The sequence below is a fragment of the Magallana gigas genome, chromosome 10 (assembly GCF_963853765.1).
Source record: "Magallana gigas chromosome 10, xbMagGiga1.1, whole genome shotgun sequence".
NCBI lineage: Eukaryota > Metazoa > Mollusca > Bivalvia > Ostreida > Ostreidae > Magallana > Magallana gigas.
In genome coordinates, this window is record NC_088862.1 from 19,909,218 (window position 1) to 19,927,002 (window position 17,785).

The 17,785-nt window shown below is 34.2% G+C and overlaps 1 protein-coding gene across 2 annotated transcripts; it reads right to left on the reverse strand.

Moving 5' to 3' along the window:
- Positions 1-930: 930 nt before the first annotated feature.
- On the reverse strand, positions 931-17,118 carry LOC105318777 (organic cation transporter protein). 2 transcript variants are annotated; one of them, XM_066073182.1, is made up of 19 exons: positions 16,695-17,118; positions 16,278-16,456; positions 15,019-15,214; positions 14,775-14,875; positions 14,481-14,635; positions 13,401-13,569; positions 12,832-13,053; positions 12,413-12,636; positions 12,051-12,232; positions 11,728-11,864; positions 6,741-6,936; positions 5,932-6,032; positions 5,242-5,396; positions 4,930-5,098; positions 3,605-3,826; positions 2,640-2,863; positions 2,252-2,433; positions 1,757-1,887; positions 931-1,074 (listed from the first exon to the last, which is right to left on the reverse strand). In XM_066073182.1, the coding sequence occupies exons 2-19, from the start codon at positions 16,418-16,420 to the stop codon at positions 1,014-1,016; spliced, it is 2,970 nt and encodes a 989-aa protein (XP_065929254.1). In that variant the 5' UTR covers positions 16,421-16,456; positions 16,695-17,118; the 3' UTR covers positions 931-1,013. The 2 variants fall into 2 exon arrangements, with proteins under 2 accessions (XP_065929254.1, XP_065929255.1); XM_066073183.1 differs by having other exon boundaries at positions 1,751-1,887; positions 16,695-17,117.
- Between the last annotated feature and the right edge of the window lie 667 nt (positions 17,119-17,785).

The following is a 17,785-nucleotide window of genomic DNA, read 5'->3' on the forward strand; positions in this document are numbered from 1 at the left end:
AAAGACTTTTCTATATAAATTCTATTCTTATGTAAAAATCTGACCCCCTATTGTGGCCCAATCCTACCTCTGAGGGTCATGATTTTCACAACTTTGAATCTACTCTACTTGAGGATGCTTCAACACAAATTTCAGCTTTCCTTGCCAATTGGCTTCTGAGAAGAAAACTTCTAAATTTTTACTCTATATATTCCTATGTGAAAATTCGACCTCCGTTGTGGACCCATCCTACCCCCAGGAGTTATGATTTTCGCAACTTTGAAGCTACACTACCTGAAGATGCTTTTATATGAGTTTCAGCTTTTCTTGCCAAATGGTTCTTAAGAACATTTTAAAGATTTAACTTTATATATTCCTAAGTAAAAATTCGACCCCCATTGTGGCCCCACCCTACCCCCGAGGGTCATGATTTTCACAACATTGAACACTACTTGAGGATGCTTCCACATAAATTTCAGCTTTCCTAGCTGATTAATTTCTGAGATTTTTAAATATTTACTCTATATATTCCTATGTGAAAACTCGACCCCCCGTTGTGGCCCAGGGGTTATGATTTTCACCACTTTGAATCTGCACTTTCTGAGGATGCTTTCAGCTTTCCTGGCCTAATAGTTCTTGAGAAGATTTTTGAAAATTTCTTCCAAAATTTTCAATAATTCCCCCATTATCTCCCTTCGTAAAAGAGCGTGATCCCTAATTTTCACAACTTTAAATCCCCTTTGCCTAAGGAAGCTTTGTCTTCAGTTTGGTTGAATTTGGCCCAGTGGTAATGGAGAAAATGTTGAAAATGTGAAAAGTTTACAGAGGGTCAGACAGACAGAGACGACAGACAAAATGTGATCAGAATAGCGTACTTGAGCTTTCAGTTCAGATGAGCTAACAAAAAAAACAAACTGGCACACATGTATACATGCCACGCAGACAACGAGATTTTGAAAATGCGTTTATTGATTGAACAACACAAAGAGCAGATATATCACGGTATCTTAGAGCTACAGACAGGCAACCTCCAGTTACTCAGCCGGTACCCGATCTAGGTCTAACTCTTCACTGGTTCTGATGTCCACCGTGAGGCTGCGTGGTGAGAAAAAGCATTAGATAACACAAATACCAAATAAATATTTTCTTTTTATTGATTGAACGGGAAAATTAAGATTTGTTATTATTATTGCAGTATATCATGCGAAATGTTTTGTTTACGTTTATATTTATATGTTTGATAAATTGATACATCAAGCAGTAACTTAAAGATTCCATGTCTATACAATTTCAACAACCATCATGGCAGTTCTACCATATTATACTGATGTAAGTAAAATAATTTGCATTGTAATTTAAATCATATTCTGCATACAAAAAATAAGCGATCCTATGAAATAGCAACTTATCCGTATGTTGTAAATATATTAATATATTTAAAATGAACTGCTAACTATAGTTAACAATTTGTAAACTATAATTGTTATCTGTAATCCATATTTAACTATTGTTTACGAATGCTAGTTCGAGTTTATCTGTCTGTAAATATTAACACAATATTTTTCTGATAAATATAAATTAACATATTTAAACATTCGTTAAATTACCGTTAAGAATTGTAAATTATACTATTACAAAGAGTAAACTATATGTATCAGATTGTCAAATATAGTTCTCAAATTGTGAAACCGTATTTATCAGGTAAGCTACGTTTTCCAATTGCGAATGTAATAGTTTTTACTTAAATTAATACATAGATAACTGTGTTAACCTTTACCCTGCCTCTTCCACGGTTTCAGTCAGTTTCCGTTTGTTTGTCTCTGGCAGTCTGAGGGACACCAGTCCTACAGTGATAGTCAGGACCGCGTACACAATCAGGGGCAGCATCTTACCCAGCTTTCCCTTAGTCTGTTAACGGACACAAGCGATAAGTCATGAAATAGTTACTTTTTGGAAATTTTGTAAGCAAAACGAACGTATCTTTAGAACAGGATATTTTGTTTTGGTTAAGAAAACAGTAAATAAGCTTTCTTATCAATAAACTGTGGTATATATAAACAATATACTTTGTATAATTTGGCATAATTTAAACACATGAAGGCCAATGTTTGTAGATTTTATTTTTCACTTGTTGGTGGGGTTATCATTGCATGCCTTATATTAATGCCTGTATGGTCGGAGTGACGGTTATCTATTGCACAGTTCACTGTCGATGTACATAATGGTAAACGAGAAGAATCAACGAGATCCACGAATATAATGTCTTACTTACAATGTCGTACAAATAAGGAGAAATCATAGATCCGGTTCTGGCTCCGATGCTGACGGTCCCCATCACAATACTTCTGATGACTGTAGGGAACAATTCGCCCGTGTACACGTAGAGAACGGCGAAAAGCGCGGAAATTCCAAACCTCGAAACCAAAGCTACCAATATGTGAAGCCAGTAAAGAGCTGTGAATTAAAAAATAATAAGTTTAGTATGAATGTGAATGTATTGTGTGAGAGAGAGAGAGAGAGAGAGAGAGAGAGAGAGAGAGAGAGAGAGAGAGAGAGAGAGAGAGAGAGACTGAACAGTTTATAAAATATACAAAATAACTTTTAAAACAAATGGAGGTCACTACAGTATAGAGATTGAATGTTTGAATATGGTTACGTACATTGTTCTGAAAATTGAATTAGCAGGACGGACACTATAGATGCAATACCACAACCAAATATGGACATCAAGTGTACAGGTCGTCGTCCGGTGAAGTTAAGAAAGAAGACAACACAGTATCCGGCCAGCTCGACTAGCACCAAGAGTGCAAAGTTCTCGTACAAATTCCCGCCAAGCGAATCAACATTCATTGTCAACCCGTAATAAATGAAGGAGACCACAAACCTGTGAATATACCGGTATTGTATCTATCAAAAGTATCTTCTTGTTAACATTACATATATATCTGTAAAATAAATCATAAATTGAGAGGTTAATGATTTAATTAAGGTAGAACCAAGTCCATAACTACATATAAAATCAAAGTCTTATCATTTTTGTGTAAAACATTGTTTAAAACAAAATTGTAAGCCATGTCTAGTAAATAGGCATCGTCACAATAAAGCAAATTTAGACTCAGGTCAACATTTTAGTCAGTCGTATAATGAATATTTATTATATTATACTGGTAACCTTTAAAATTTGTAACTAACAACGTTATGTCAAGACATCTTTAAGAGCACTTTAATTTTTTGTCAATGTGATTAACAGTGTACAAATTTTTACTCAAGTCAAAAATTGCTTCATGATCCTCAAGCTAGGAACCAAATGCAAATCAAGTAGGATCCATGTGCTATGATATAACATTTGACTAAAATAAAATATGCCGCCGATTGAAAAAAACACATTATTTAATTAACAAATTGTTTAGTATAAAGCAGTCACAAGATTCTTCTTAAGATCTTATTTATGGTCAAAAGATATCTTGAGATCGGATTTAAAGACCTTTCGTTAATTTGACTCGCATGTTTCTTCTTTCAGATCACAGTGAAAAACAAACAATTGCTTTCATCCTCAGAGACGTTTTGTTTGTACCTGTGTACAATATTCAAAATTAAATTTGACAACTCATACATTTTGTATTACCAGTTGCTGGTGATGATTGCCAGTCTTTTAAGTAGGAGTTTTGAATGGAATAATTCACGTAGTATGACGCGTATTCCGGGATCCGGTTCCTTTTTTATTTTACTGGCGTCAAATTCCTTCTGCACGTTGTTTGTCCTGGCTATTTTTGTCAGTATTTGAGCAGCTTTAGCTATCTTTCCTCTAGCCAGCAGCCATCTTGGAGACTCTATGATCACACCAGGGCTTATAAACAACAAAGATGCCACAAAATGTCAATACAATACAAACAAACAAAATAACTTAATTTTGGTCAATTCAACGCTGACAATAAGATGGTATACTTTATTATCATTTCAAAGAAAAAATATTTGCAAATTTATATGCTTCTTGGGAGTTGATCTTAATCAACTCTCCTATGCAGTTACTCAGGCAAACCGAAAGTGAAACAGTGTTTGGACCTAAGCACAAATCAACACCGCTGACATCATTTAGTTCTAATCGATAAATTCGATGTAGGACCTACTGAGTTCTTAAGCATTGTTTTTCAAGGAAACTTATTTATAGATTCCTTGTAAATAGTCAGCTTTTAAATGATACAAACAATTTAGATAATTTTTGAAGTCGTACATTTTATATATTCCTACGCCAGAGCTCGTTCAACCAGACGCTCGGCTGTCTCTGTAAATCTCCGACAAGCAGCGATTCTCTCTTGCTTGTCGGTGATTAACGGATACAGCTAAGAGTCTGGTTGAACGAGACTAGAGTTCAATATTGCTTCGATCCAAACAATTTCTCATAACTATTCCGATTACTGATACGTAGTTTGATGGAATAGATCTTTGAATATTATTATATACAACATGATTCATTTTGGGTTTTCACGAAATTCCTGTGCATGGGAGAATTCATATTATAAAAAATGTGCGTAATTCAAATACATATAGGAAAGTACTTGCCATGCAAAATAACATATCATTGATTTTAAATAAACAATAATCGATAAAATCAACTCCCATCAGTTCTTCAGTACTTTGATTTTAATTTGCAAAGAACGCACATTAATTGGCATGTAATAATAAAATGATTCAATTTGATATCGATCTGATAAGGTGATAGCCAAAAGTTTCTTTTCTCTACATGTCTTCCAATTGTCTCCACCAGATTTTTTGTGTCTTGATTTGAACACAAATAAGGTACATATTTTATACGCCAATACACCAAGTAGCCTTAAACATTATTGGATAATGAAAAATTCAAAACTCAAATGAACAACAGTGATGACTTCAGCATCAATAATGTATTTGTAGACTGTTTACTAGTATAAAAAAGAAAGAAAAGAGACTTACATCCAAAATACAAGAGGTGGAATAGTTGGTATGGCAAGCCACAACATCAAATAAAACCAATTTCTCTCAAAATAGACCAGTAGAATTAAAAGAAATTCTCCAAAGCACCACAGAATCTTAGATAGGTTGGCGGCGAAGACCCTGTCTACCGGTCCGACCAGTTCTATTACTGTGTGAATTGAAGTACAGAACGATAAACTATCAAATAACAAATTAAATTAAACCAAGGGTTCTTTCCTGTTGATGTAATTAGAATTGCAACGATGATTGTAATTTAACAGTGACTGAAACATTGCAGAAAACTCGTTCTACCTATTACAAATGCAACCTGGTAGAAAGCCATTGCACACAGCCCTTCAAAAAATCTCAAAGCTGCAAACATAGGGATACTGACGGAGAACGGGATGGAAAAGACAACCACAACACTCAATGTGCACAGACCAAGCAGCATAGGTCTACGTCCGAAGCTGAAAGAAATAAAGATACATGAATGTATATGAGAGAGAGAGAGAGAGAGAGAGAGAGAGAGAGAGAGAGAGAATAAATTGAAGTCATATCCCTGAAAATCAGGAAGTGAGTATATTAGTGTCAATTCGTCCTTAGTGTAGTTTATTGGGATTTTATTTGATAACATGTACACATAGGTCCATATCTAGAGTGCATTGGGTATATAACTGATGTTTAGAAGGATTTAAAAGAAGAACACTGGGATATTAAGATATGCCATTTCATTGTTTTATTGTTGGTTTTGTGATCCATTGGGTTCATCGAGGAAATAAATTTAATATAACTGATTGGTGTTCACTTGAATATCATATTTATATAAGTATCATGAGCTTCTTCAAACTTCGTTTGATTCAAGGAATTATCAATACACCAGGGTTTAATTGGAATAATTTGAGGTTCATTTGATTAAAAAATGTCGGTTTTCATTTAAAAGATGGGCAAAATTATCAACTAAAATTATTCAAGTTTGTAATATCTCGTGAACATTGAACTTACATGTCAGATAATTGTGATACCACTGATGCCACCAGAAATCCAAACAAATAGGATGTTTTGAGATGGGAACGAAGGAAAATATTGTCGCACACAAGGTTAAACTAAAAGATAACATGAGCCATTTCGCTCACCTTAGCGACAATGTTCTACCGAAGGTACTTAAAAGTTATTGTTGCAAACAATGACAACAACGACAAATGCCAGACAAACCTTGATTAGAAAAGTTATTAGCAAAAGCAAAGGACAATTTAATATTTCTCAATGTAAATACATTATATGTATACATGAACAAAATGAACATACGAAAAAAGTTGTTACAAAAATGTAACAACTTTTTTCTTATGTTCATTTTGCGATAATGACAAACTGGTTTGCCGTAAAGATCTCATTTTCGTTCACAAACCTTTAAAAAAAATATGAACAGGACGATACTGTTCTGGCACACTTCCGAAATTTCTCAAAGTTTTATTTACAGCATAAAAAAGTATACTTTAAAGGGACTTTGACACGATTAGAGTTCAAAATATTAAAACAAGAATGGTTATTATGCGTATTTTTAATGTTTTGTCATTTGAAAGTCAAATATTGAGATATAAGCAAGATACAGAATTTGGAATTCTTTGTTTTGTAAACAAAGCTCGAGCCTTGTTATTGTTTACATATCTATTTTATTGGTATTTGTTGTAGTTAAATGTTGCTTTCTTCTGTTAATAATGTTACTTACTTTTATCTTAAATCGTGTCTAAGTCTCTTTAACCTCAAGGGTTCATTTACATCTATAAAATAATTTAATATAATTTTGTACTCACATCTGACGTCACAGTTCGAATGTACTGTGATTGGTCATAAATCCATTCAGAACACTTCTGCTCTGTTCCATTAACTATGATGGTGCATTCTGCATATGATCCCTCGGGTGTTCTAGGAATTGTTCTGTTTATAATCTCCTGATGACTAGCAGAGTGTACAGCATACGTGTCATTCTCGTAAGATGGAATTTTACATCTTTAAAGTATAATTACATGTATTTCTATAGTCTATAATCTTTTTCCATTTGGAAATACTCGGGACACCTCGAATAATATTTTAACATTATCATCCGGGTACTTAATATTGTTTGCAATGCAAAATCCCCGTAAACTTTCTTTTTCGGTTGTGTATTGAAACCGGAATCGGTAGAGGGGGCGTTTAAGAATAGAAAATCTGGACTTTTTTCATTCTAGTGGCCCAAACCAATAGCATGAACCCCTGATCCAGGGGCCATGAATTTCACAAATTTTGGTAGAGGGTTTCATTGACATTATAACCATGCATTTAGTTTTTTCCTAACATGTGTAGGAGAAGAGAAGATTTTTGAAAATTTGGCTTTTTTTGCATATTTTTTTTGCCCCGTCTGTGCCCATCCCCCTCCCATGAACTTCACAATTGAGATTACTCTTACCATAGAAATGCTTCACATTAAAAAATGGTAACAATTGGCCTTGTAAGTTTTCAAGAAGAAGTTAAAAATGCAAAACTGTTAACGCACGACAACGGGGAACATCAACTGCAATAGCCACCTAAGTGACTAAGGTGTCATAGAAAAATCACAGTTTACGAAACTAATGAACAGATCACAGAAGCAAGCATTATCTTTACTCATATTTTAACATATAACTGAGACTGGGTCTGTTCCGGAATGCATGTCTCTGATAAGCACCAGTGCTCAATAGAGGCTATAAATAGTTTGACCTACTCCATGCAATTTAACTCACGTTTATTTGATTCTGTACACATGCATACTTCTAATATACTAATATACAGACCTTGGGTAATGGCTATGTGCAGTGGTAATGGATTGTAATCATTTCGTGTTTTTGAAAGTAATGCAAGTAATTTGAAATGCACTCATTTTTCAATTTACAGGTAATTGTAATGTAATGCATTACTTCCATAAAAATTCCAGTAATACTTTTCAATTTCATTTGTGCTACAATTAGCCATTAATTTAATGAAATAATATGATACCCCTTTCAATGAATTTGATAAAGAGTTTTCAAAAAAATTAATTAAAAAATTAACAAGAGGCCCATGGGCCACATCGCTCACCTTTCATAGCATATGCTATTTCTATTATAAACTTTCAACCCCTTTCTGGGGCCCTAGTAATGTCTGGGGGTTGGCTTTAACAATTAAGAATCTACACTTTTTAAGAATGTTTGTGTAGTTATCTCACAAATGGTAGCAATGTAGTTCTTGTGAGGAAGATATTTAAACATTTTTCTCAATATACTTCTATGTTAAACTTTGAACCCCTTCTGGGGCTCCAGTGTTCGTCCGGGGTAACGGCTTTTACAATTTAGAATTTTCACTATTTAAGGACCCTTGCATGGTTATCTCACAAACTGTATATATGTTAAACTTTAAACCCTGTCTGTGCCCCAAGTTTTAGTCCTGGGGTCATGCTTTTTACAATTTAGAATCTTCACTATATATACAAGCTTTTGTTTATATATTGGTATTTCTGGTGCAGGGGTTCTTGAGAAGAAGATATTTAAAGACACGCACCCTATACTCAGTGTTTCGCAATTATCCCCCTTTTAAAAAGGGTTACGTCCTTCATTTTAACAATTTAGAATCCCCTTCACATATTGATAAGGATGCTTTGTACCAAGTTTAGTTAAAAATGGCCCTGTTGTTTTTGAGTAGAAGTCAAATGGTGAAAAGTTCACAGACGGACAGACAGACGGACGGACAACGGGCGACCGGTAATCAGAAAAGCTCACTTGAACTTTCGGTTCAGGTGAGCTAAATATATATTCTTGAAATTAAAGAAGACTCATATCTTTTTTGACGTGTTTACATGTATTTTATTGTCACCTCTAAACTTTCAACAATTTTTACTCAGGGGTTGAGTTGTCACTGAAAACTTAATACTTTGCGTAAATTTGTTTATTTTTTGATGTTCAAAATTAATGGTCATTCACTGAAAAAGTAGGTTATTGTCCTACTTATTTGAAATTTAAAAAATAACACTACAATCAAAGGTTTATAGACATTTATTACAGAGTCGATTATTTTTCATTATCATCTAAGGATTTTTTTTTTCATTCTGAGTAAAGGTTATTCTTAATGCATTGCAATTCAAAATAGCTGACCCTAGGTTTGCTATATAGACCATGTTAAATGAACAATACATCATTCGAGAGAAATTCATTGCTGGTTTTATAAAGTTTTCGAAAGTAAATGCAAAGACAGCAGATAAATTATTCTCTCACATGCAGGGATGTGAATATTTTAGTAATAAGTTAAAAAAATCTAAGCGGAATTGCATGAACGAGGAATTGAATCGACGCAAGAAAAGTTTGGTGTTGGAAATACTGGTATCCAATTGCAAAATAAGGTTATTCATTTAATTGAGATTTTTGATAAATCATGTAATCATATTAAACATAATTAACCGAGATTGTAAAAAAAAAAAGAAAGAAAGAAAAACAAAGATGCGCAGCCCGGTAGGAAAAGAATTAAATGCAAATGAGAAGGTGTTTATGTTAAATGAGAAAGAGATACCTGTGCGGAATTTTGCCTAATATAAAACTCGTTGCCGGAGCTCCAAACCCAGTTAGAAGCAATGGTATAGACATCAGGAACAACACACGTCTTTGAAATTTACCAAATGATCCCAACTCTTGGATGACATCGTCATAATCCATGTTTTAACGATGAATCCCTAGTTTCAACTTATCGGGTCGCGGTAAGAGTAAGATTAAGTAGGTCAAATCTTTAAGCATTTCCAAGTTCGATGTCCTGATTAGCGCAACAGACGTTTTTTTCTCGCATTATTATGGAAGGGAATTACCGCCAAAATTCTATGTATCTTGCTTTTATTCTTATTATGCTTACTTCTTTATTCTTCTTTACATTTACACTTGCATGTCACTTTATTGTTTTCATATTCATGCTTATCTAATTTCACTTTGATTCTCTTTGATCCTTCATTGTTTGCTTAATTCTATGTTGCAACATTCTCTTCTTATTCGTGTTAATTCTTTCTTCTATCTCTGTTACAAACATGAATTCAAACACACAAAACATCAAGCACTTTCAATAAAGACGAATACATGTTGCATGAATTGAATGCTGCATTATGACGCCAAGCGGCAGTGCGCGCGCTTCATTATATAAGATAATGCGAGAAAAATAATCACTCATTATATACTCGTGTGGCATGGCGAAATTCCACCTCCGGACCAAGGTTCACAGTCTAGGACTCGGCAGAGCCTCATCCTAGACCGTGAATCTTGTCCCCTCGGTGGAATTTCACTATCCCACACTCGTCATAATGAATGATTCTATTACTCTTATATTACTATAAATGAGACAAATAGTTGTTTTTATAACAAGATGTGCAAAAACTAAACGTCAATGGAATTCTTTTTAACAGAAGTTTGATTTTTTTGCAAACACGTGACGTTAACTTCAAGTTCAGAAACCTAGGCATGAGACATGATTAGTATTACCAGAAATGAAAACAAACGGAATAAGTAATTCAGTCTCTATGTGTACCGCGATCTTCGTATTTCAAGTGTGTTACATTAAAAATGCATCAGTATAAGTATAGTTCGTGGCAAAATTTAGTCAAATAAATAATTTTGTGTTTAATAGTATTCTACAATTTATTGTTATATAAAAACATCGGAATCAATACAGGCGTTCACCGAAAACCACATGGTACATAAACAAATATCACATGACAAGAAGTTTATTCGCAAGATTCCAGTTTTTGGTAAGGCTCTAGTGAACTAGTAGCTAAACATCGCAGACATAAATTGAAGATAAGAAAATAATGAGAAAAAATATTCTGCTTAAATGTAATACATGTGATACATACAAAATCCATTTACCAAGTTATATCAAATGTAAAGATATAGAAATACTATAGTATAGTATAGTATATTTTTTCTTTCCAACTGTCGATTTGAGACCTATAACAATCGTTCAGTAAATTGACTTACATGTTTAGTTTGGTCATATTAAGCATAATTCTAGCTATGAGAATGTAGAGTTGTGAAGAAACAAACCTTGTAATAGTTTTCAAATTGTCAAAAATTATTAATCTTATTTAAATTGCTTAAAACACAACACTCTTTTTTCGTTCGCAGATCCAAACTGCGTTGTACACAGATAAATTTTATATTTCAAAAACTGTCAAATGAAAATACGACGTTACTGTAAAATAAAAGATAAACAAAAATACAATTTATGATATTATAAGCAAAAACAAAAAACAAAAACAAAAAAAACAACAAACGAATACATCATTCACATTCTTTATCCTGCAATGATTTTCGTGCATGACTATGGGTTAAGGGCGTTGAAACTAAATGTTCCTCGTCTTGCATTACTTCTTGAGATTCATTCCTTTAAAGTTTGCAATAAATAAATAAATATATATATATATATATATATATATATATATATATATATATATATATATATATATATATATATATATATATATATATATATATATATATATAAAAGGAAAAAGTACTTTGATCTTTGATTAAATTTAATCTAGTGTAAACAATCCTACGAAATATACGAAACATTACTAGTGGTACACAAAAGCAAGTAGTGTATGGGCAATCAATACATTTATTTTACTTTTATATATTAGGGAGATGGTTTATACAGGCTTTGCCTGTTACCCAAACCGTACGAGTTTAAAAACATATGTTTTAATATAAACATACTGCTAAACATCTCTCATATAGTCTAATTAACACTCATCTTACATAGAATAAAATAGCTTACCCTTGCCCCGCCTCTTCCACGGTTTCAGTCAGTTTCCGTTTGTTTGTCTCTGGCAGTCTGAGGGACACCAGTCCTACAGTGATAGTCAGGACCGCGTACACAATCAGGGGCAGCATCTTACCCAGCTTTCCATCAGTCTGGCGAATAACACATATAGTCATGACCAGCATCGTATTGCCCATAAATCAAATAAAATCGTCTTAATTAAAAATTGTTTGTTTGAAAAATGAACATAAAGCTTCAGAAGCAGTATTTTACTAATCACTGAAATATTATATACAGTGTATTTTATGACAATGACAATGCATACGAACATTACGTACTATGTCGTATAAATAAGGGGAGATCATGGACCCGACCCTAGCTCCCATGTTAACTGTTCCAATGATAATACTTCTTACGACAGTGGGAAACAGTTCACCCGTGTACACGTAGAGAACGGCGAAAAGCGCGGAAATACCAAACCTCGAAACCAAAGCTACCAAGATGTGAAGCCAATACAAAGCTGAAAAATTAACTTTTTGATATTAGGGTTGTTTTTTCTCTTCCGTCTCATTAAATATTCAATTTTTACCTCGTTAAGAATTTTTAAAATTGCAAAAATCTGATGAATCTGAAAGTTAAAAAAATCAGACAACAAAACTAAACGGAGATGATATATTGAATATAATGCAGTTTGACTCACAGTGCTCTGCAAATTGAATCAACATGATAGATCCTATCGATGCAATACAGCAGCCAAATATGGATACCAAATGCACCGGTCTTCTTCCAGTAATGTTTAAGAAAAAAATCACACTAGTTCCGGCCAGTTCCATCAAAACCAATAGTGCAAAGTTCTCGTACATATTACCGCCCAAAGAACCGACATTTGTTGTTAATCCGTAGTATATAAAAGACACTACAAACCTATCAAAAGTACATACTGTCAGTGTGCCAAACGATGTTCTAACATTATTCGAATAAACTAAACGTAACTTGAACTATGTTAAAATAACTTTTCTACACATAAAAGCAGTTAACATGGAAGTTTTTTTCCGGTGTACTGAGATATAATACAGTGCCGTTGTTTAATCAAAATAGAACAGGAAAAATATGTCTTACCAGTTGCTGGTGATGATTGCTAGTCTTTTAAGGAGGAGTTTTGAATGAAATAATTCACGTAGGATGACGCGTATTCCGGGATCCGGTTCCTTTTTTATTTTACTGGCGTCAAATTTCTTCTGCGCGTTGTTCGCCCTGGCCATTTTTGTCAGTATTTTAGAAGCTTCTGTAGTTCTTCCTCTGGCCAGCAACCATCTTGGAGACTCTGTGATCACACCAGGGCTTTGAAATACAGATACATATTGAAATCCATAGGTTACCTATATATGCAGATATTTAACCACTGAATGTCTTAAGTTTCTTAAATTCATACCGCAGAAGCTATAGTCCAAAAAGAAGTAAGTCCTGATTTACGCTGGGCGTAGAGTTAGGACGGGCATACGCCTTTTTTGCGAAACCTTCAGGACCTTTCCAATTTTATTTCGTAATTTTAAAATTAAGTAAAATTATGCATAGAGACATTTTGCTGTCATATGTAATCTTGCATCATTGTAAAAAAGACACCCAACTGACGATGCATTTGTTTGTGTATTACAATACAAAAGAATGATGATGGTAAAAGCTCTCACATCCAGAGTACTAATGGTGGGATTGTTGGTATGGCAAGCCACAGCATTAGATAAAACCAGTTCCTTTCACAGTAAACAAGAAGAGTAAAGAGAAACAAGCCAAAGCACCATGCTATCAACGACCAGTTGGCGACATAAACCCTTGGCACAGGACCAACTAGTTCTATAACTGTTGAGAAAAGATAAATCACTGTTACCTTATCAACAATGAGAACTTTGGAGTTTAAACTACAAAAATAAAAAATAAAAGATAAAAAAAAAAACATGAAAACAATTAATTTAAGGAAAAATAGACGAGCGGTTGGGACTTTTTGTAACAGTGAATGTTTTGAAAGAATCATTTCTCAGGAGTGATAAATCAGTCAGATATTATATGATACTTTTAAATAAACATCTGAACGATTTTATCCTTATTGTTTACGTAAATGTTATATTTATCGATTGCTTTTTAAGAAATATTGAAAACGAATCTATATAATTAATTGTATACGATATTCTCCACCGTAAAATATTGAAATAATCTATCTTTAAACTCTTAAATTTTTTATTAGTTACATGTAAGTCCTAAGTTAAATAATCTAAGTGTAAGCTTTAAGAAATAAGTTGTTTCAAGTCATTAACGTACGATACCATTATGTGAAGCTATATCAGTCAAGATTAGTGAAAATAAGTTCTTTGAAATAAAAGGACGCTTTTTGAAAATTATTTTGTTATCAACCAGTTATTAAAATATCTGAATAAATATACCGTAAGTATTTATCAAATTCAAAAATTTAAAATCAAACACAAAGGATAATCAATATTTTGACATTATTATAAACATTTATAGTACATTTTTACATTTTTAATTGATCAGGCCTCTTTTAAAGGGAGAGTTGTGATAGGCGTTTGCATCAGACTATGGATAGTTTGTTTAAATGAATTTTACTATATTTATTTTAATTTGGTTATAATCTAAGAATGGAGTTTTTATGGAGTTTAGTTTCGTTTCCGAATTTCTCTAAATAGGTTGGCAAACGTAAGATTTTCCCAAACAGTATTTTTATTTTAAAAAATCAAAGAATAAGTGACGAGTTTTACCCATAACAAATGCAACTTGATAACTGGCCAAATTACACAGTCCCTCAAAAAACCTCAAAGCAGCAAACATAGGAACGCTGATGGAGAACGGGATGGAGAAGACAACAATGACATTCAACGTGTAGAGACCCAGAAGCATGGGTCGTCGTCCGAAACTGAAAGATAAAGGAATAGTCAACTGGAGAAAAATTGTTGGAATTTGTTACGCAACAACCGTTCAGAATAAAATGAAGTTATTATATGGTATTTGTACGATTACAAGTCAAACATTAATATAAACATTACGTAACTTACATATCAGATAACTGAGATACCATAGAAGCTGCCATAAATCCAAATAAGTATGTTGTTTTAAGATGAGATCGGATGATAGTATTGTCACATACAAGGTTAAACTGTAAAAATATTTGCATCCCCATATTACGAAAAAAAAACCCCAAAAAACATATGATCATAAAAAAAGTTCGTTTCAGTTAAAAATATCTGCATTTGAAAAAAGGGTAGAAATATGGTAAGATATTTATTCCGAACAACTTACATCTGAGGTTACAGTTCGAATAAATTGTGATTGATCGTAAACCCACTTAGAACACTTCTGCTCTGTTCCATTAACTATGACGGTACATTCTGCATATGATCCCTCGGATGTTCTAGGAATTGTTCTGTTTATTATCTCCTGATGACTAGCAGACTGTATGGCATACGTGTCATTCTCGTAAGATGGAATTTTACACCTTTATGATAAAAAATTAAGCAATATCAAACATTACAATTACCGGTGTAACGAAGAGTTTTGGTCCGGGCTGAAAATTTACCCAGGGGTCATTTTTTCAAAGTTGAATTTAGAGATCAAAGGTGTTGAAGAGACAGTACACCTGAAATATCCATTGTATCGTTAGAAAATAAGAAATAACGTTGATAGTGACAGTTGAAGTACATCAAAATCCCTTTCACATACCTAATTAATGTAATTATGAGCTTTCGGAAATTTGAGGGTCGTACAGACCGGACTAATCTTTTATCGTTTATTTGTACCACGTGGATTTTGATTGACATTAATTTACACGTGCTGAAAACTACAAGATCTTTGCCCGCCTACGATCACCATGGTATTACGAGGTCAAAGGGACTTTCCTAACGGAACACATCATAACTTACTCGATAATTTATAAATGGTTTACCAATTTCAGTTCATTTTAAAATGAACAGACAGAAATATTTCAATACTTTAAAAACTTTGAACAATTATTACCTGGATTTTATAGAAATTTTGCAGATGAAAAAAATTTCAGCTCATACTGCTTCAATTGGAGAATCACCTGCTCCCATAACTATAACCAGCTCTAAAAACCTACGCCTTCGCCAGCATCCAAGACCTATGGCTCAGGTTTAGCATTCAATCCTGTCAATTGTGTATGCATCATACGACGCACCATCCATGCGAGCATAGTGATTTTTGAACAAATAGTAACTGAGATTTTACCATCAAAGGGCACATTCTCCAAATTACTAAACCAGCTCCAAAAACCTTAACCTCCTCCAGCATCTGAAACTCATGGCCCAAATTCAGCATTCAAGTCTTTCAGTCTAAAGCTAGGCCCAGATGTATCATCCATACAAGTTTGGTAAAGGTAGGGCAAGTAATAAGTTAGATAAACGACCTGCTTCAGAATTTTTAACCAGGTCCGGACGCCAACACAGACACTGGGGGGTATAGCATAAGCCCCCCCCCCCCCGGACTTTGTATCGGAGAGCTAAAACTGATACAATTTGTCAAAAATGAAGAATTTTCACTACCTGTGAGGCTGGTTAACTAATATAAAACTCGTTGCCGGAGCTCCAAATCCTGTCAGAAGCAAAGGTATCGATATGAAAAACAGGATACGTCTTTGGAATTTTCCGAACGATCCCAGTTCTTGAATGACATCATCATAATCCATCGTCTAAGACTCCTATTCAGATTCTAGAAATCTGTCCTACAATATTGTTGATTTTATTAAAGATATAGCTTCTTTGTTTAGTTTTGCTTGGGAACCATCGTTTTATAGTGAATGCGATATTAAGAAATATCAATTTTTTCTCCTGTCTTTTATAAAGTAAAGCTGACGCGTCACAACAAAAAAGGAAAAAAAATGATTTCGATTAAATAATCGTTTATTGAAAAGAAAAAAATATATCACTTGTGAAAAGAAAGCAATCAGAAAGAATATTTACCTTCTTTGTATGTACGTTATATAAATGGCGCCATTTAAAAAACCCACCAACTGAAAAATTAAGAACACATCCGAACTATATTTTAAATTGATTTGTCTACTGTTTAATACAAGTTACTGGAACATGGTATACATTAAATATTCAGAATCAGCACCGATTATTCAAATACATGATTTTCAACTCAAAACTGAAAGAAAACGAGTAAACGTATTTCAAATGATAAAAAAACACTAAGATATCCAATTTTCATACAGCGATAAATGAAAGTGGCCTCAGGGCCACATTGCTGACATGAGCAACAATTGCAATAACCTTCTGCTCTCCCTATTTACTCACCATCCCTCTCAGATATTCACTCTCCCACAACACTTGCACTCTCCCTCCCTCCACTCTCGCTCACCACTCACACACTCTTCCCACTCTCTCACCACTCACACAACCTTACCACTCTCTCATCACTCACACACTCTTCCCACTCTCTCATCACTCACACAACCTTACCACTCTCTCATCACTCACACAACCTTACCACTCTCTCGCCACTCACACAACCTTACCACTCTCTCATCACTCACACAACCTTACCACTCTCTCATCACTCACACACTCTTCCCACTCTCTCGCCACTCACACAACCTTACCACTCTCTCATCACTCACACAACCTTCCCACTCTCTCATCACTCACACACTCTTCCCACTCTCTCATCACTCACACAACCTTACCACTCTCTCATCACTCACACACTCTTCCCACTCTCTCATCACTCACACAACCTTACCACTCTCTCATCACTCACACAACCTTACCACTCTCTCATCACTCACACAACCTTCCGACTCTCTCACCACTCACACAACCTTACCACTCTCTCATCACTCACACAACCTTACCACTCTCTCATCACTCACACACTCTTCCGACTCTCTCATCACTCACACACTCTTACCACTCTCTCACCACTCACACAACCTTACCACTCTCTCACCACTCACACAACCTTACCACTCTCTCATCACTCACACAACCTTACCACTCTCTCATCACTCACACAACCTTACCACTCTCTCATCACTCACACACTCTTCCGA

Bases quoted from the DNA above. Each gene is read 5' to 3' on its own strand.
- LOC105318777 (XM_066073182.1), bottom strand. From the start codon at position 16,420: ATGGATTATGATGATGTCATTCAAGAACTGGGATCGTTCGGAAAATTC. The intron at 12,233-12,412 runs GTGAGTCAAACT...TTAATTTTTCAG, and splicing joins GATTCAATTTGCAGAGCACT to CTTTGTATTGGCTTCACATC. The intron at 2,434-2,639 runs GTACGTAACCAT...TTTAATTCACAG, and splicing joins AATTCAATTTTCAGAACAAT to CTCTTTACTGGCTTCACATA.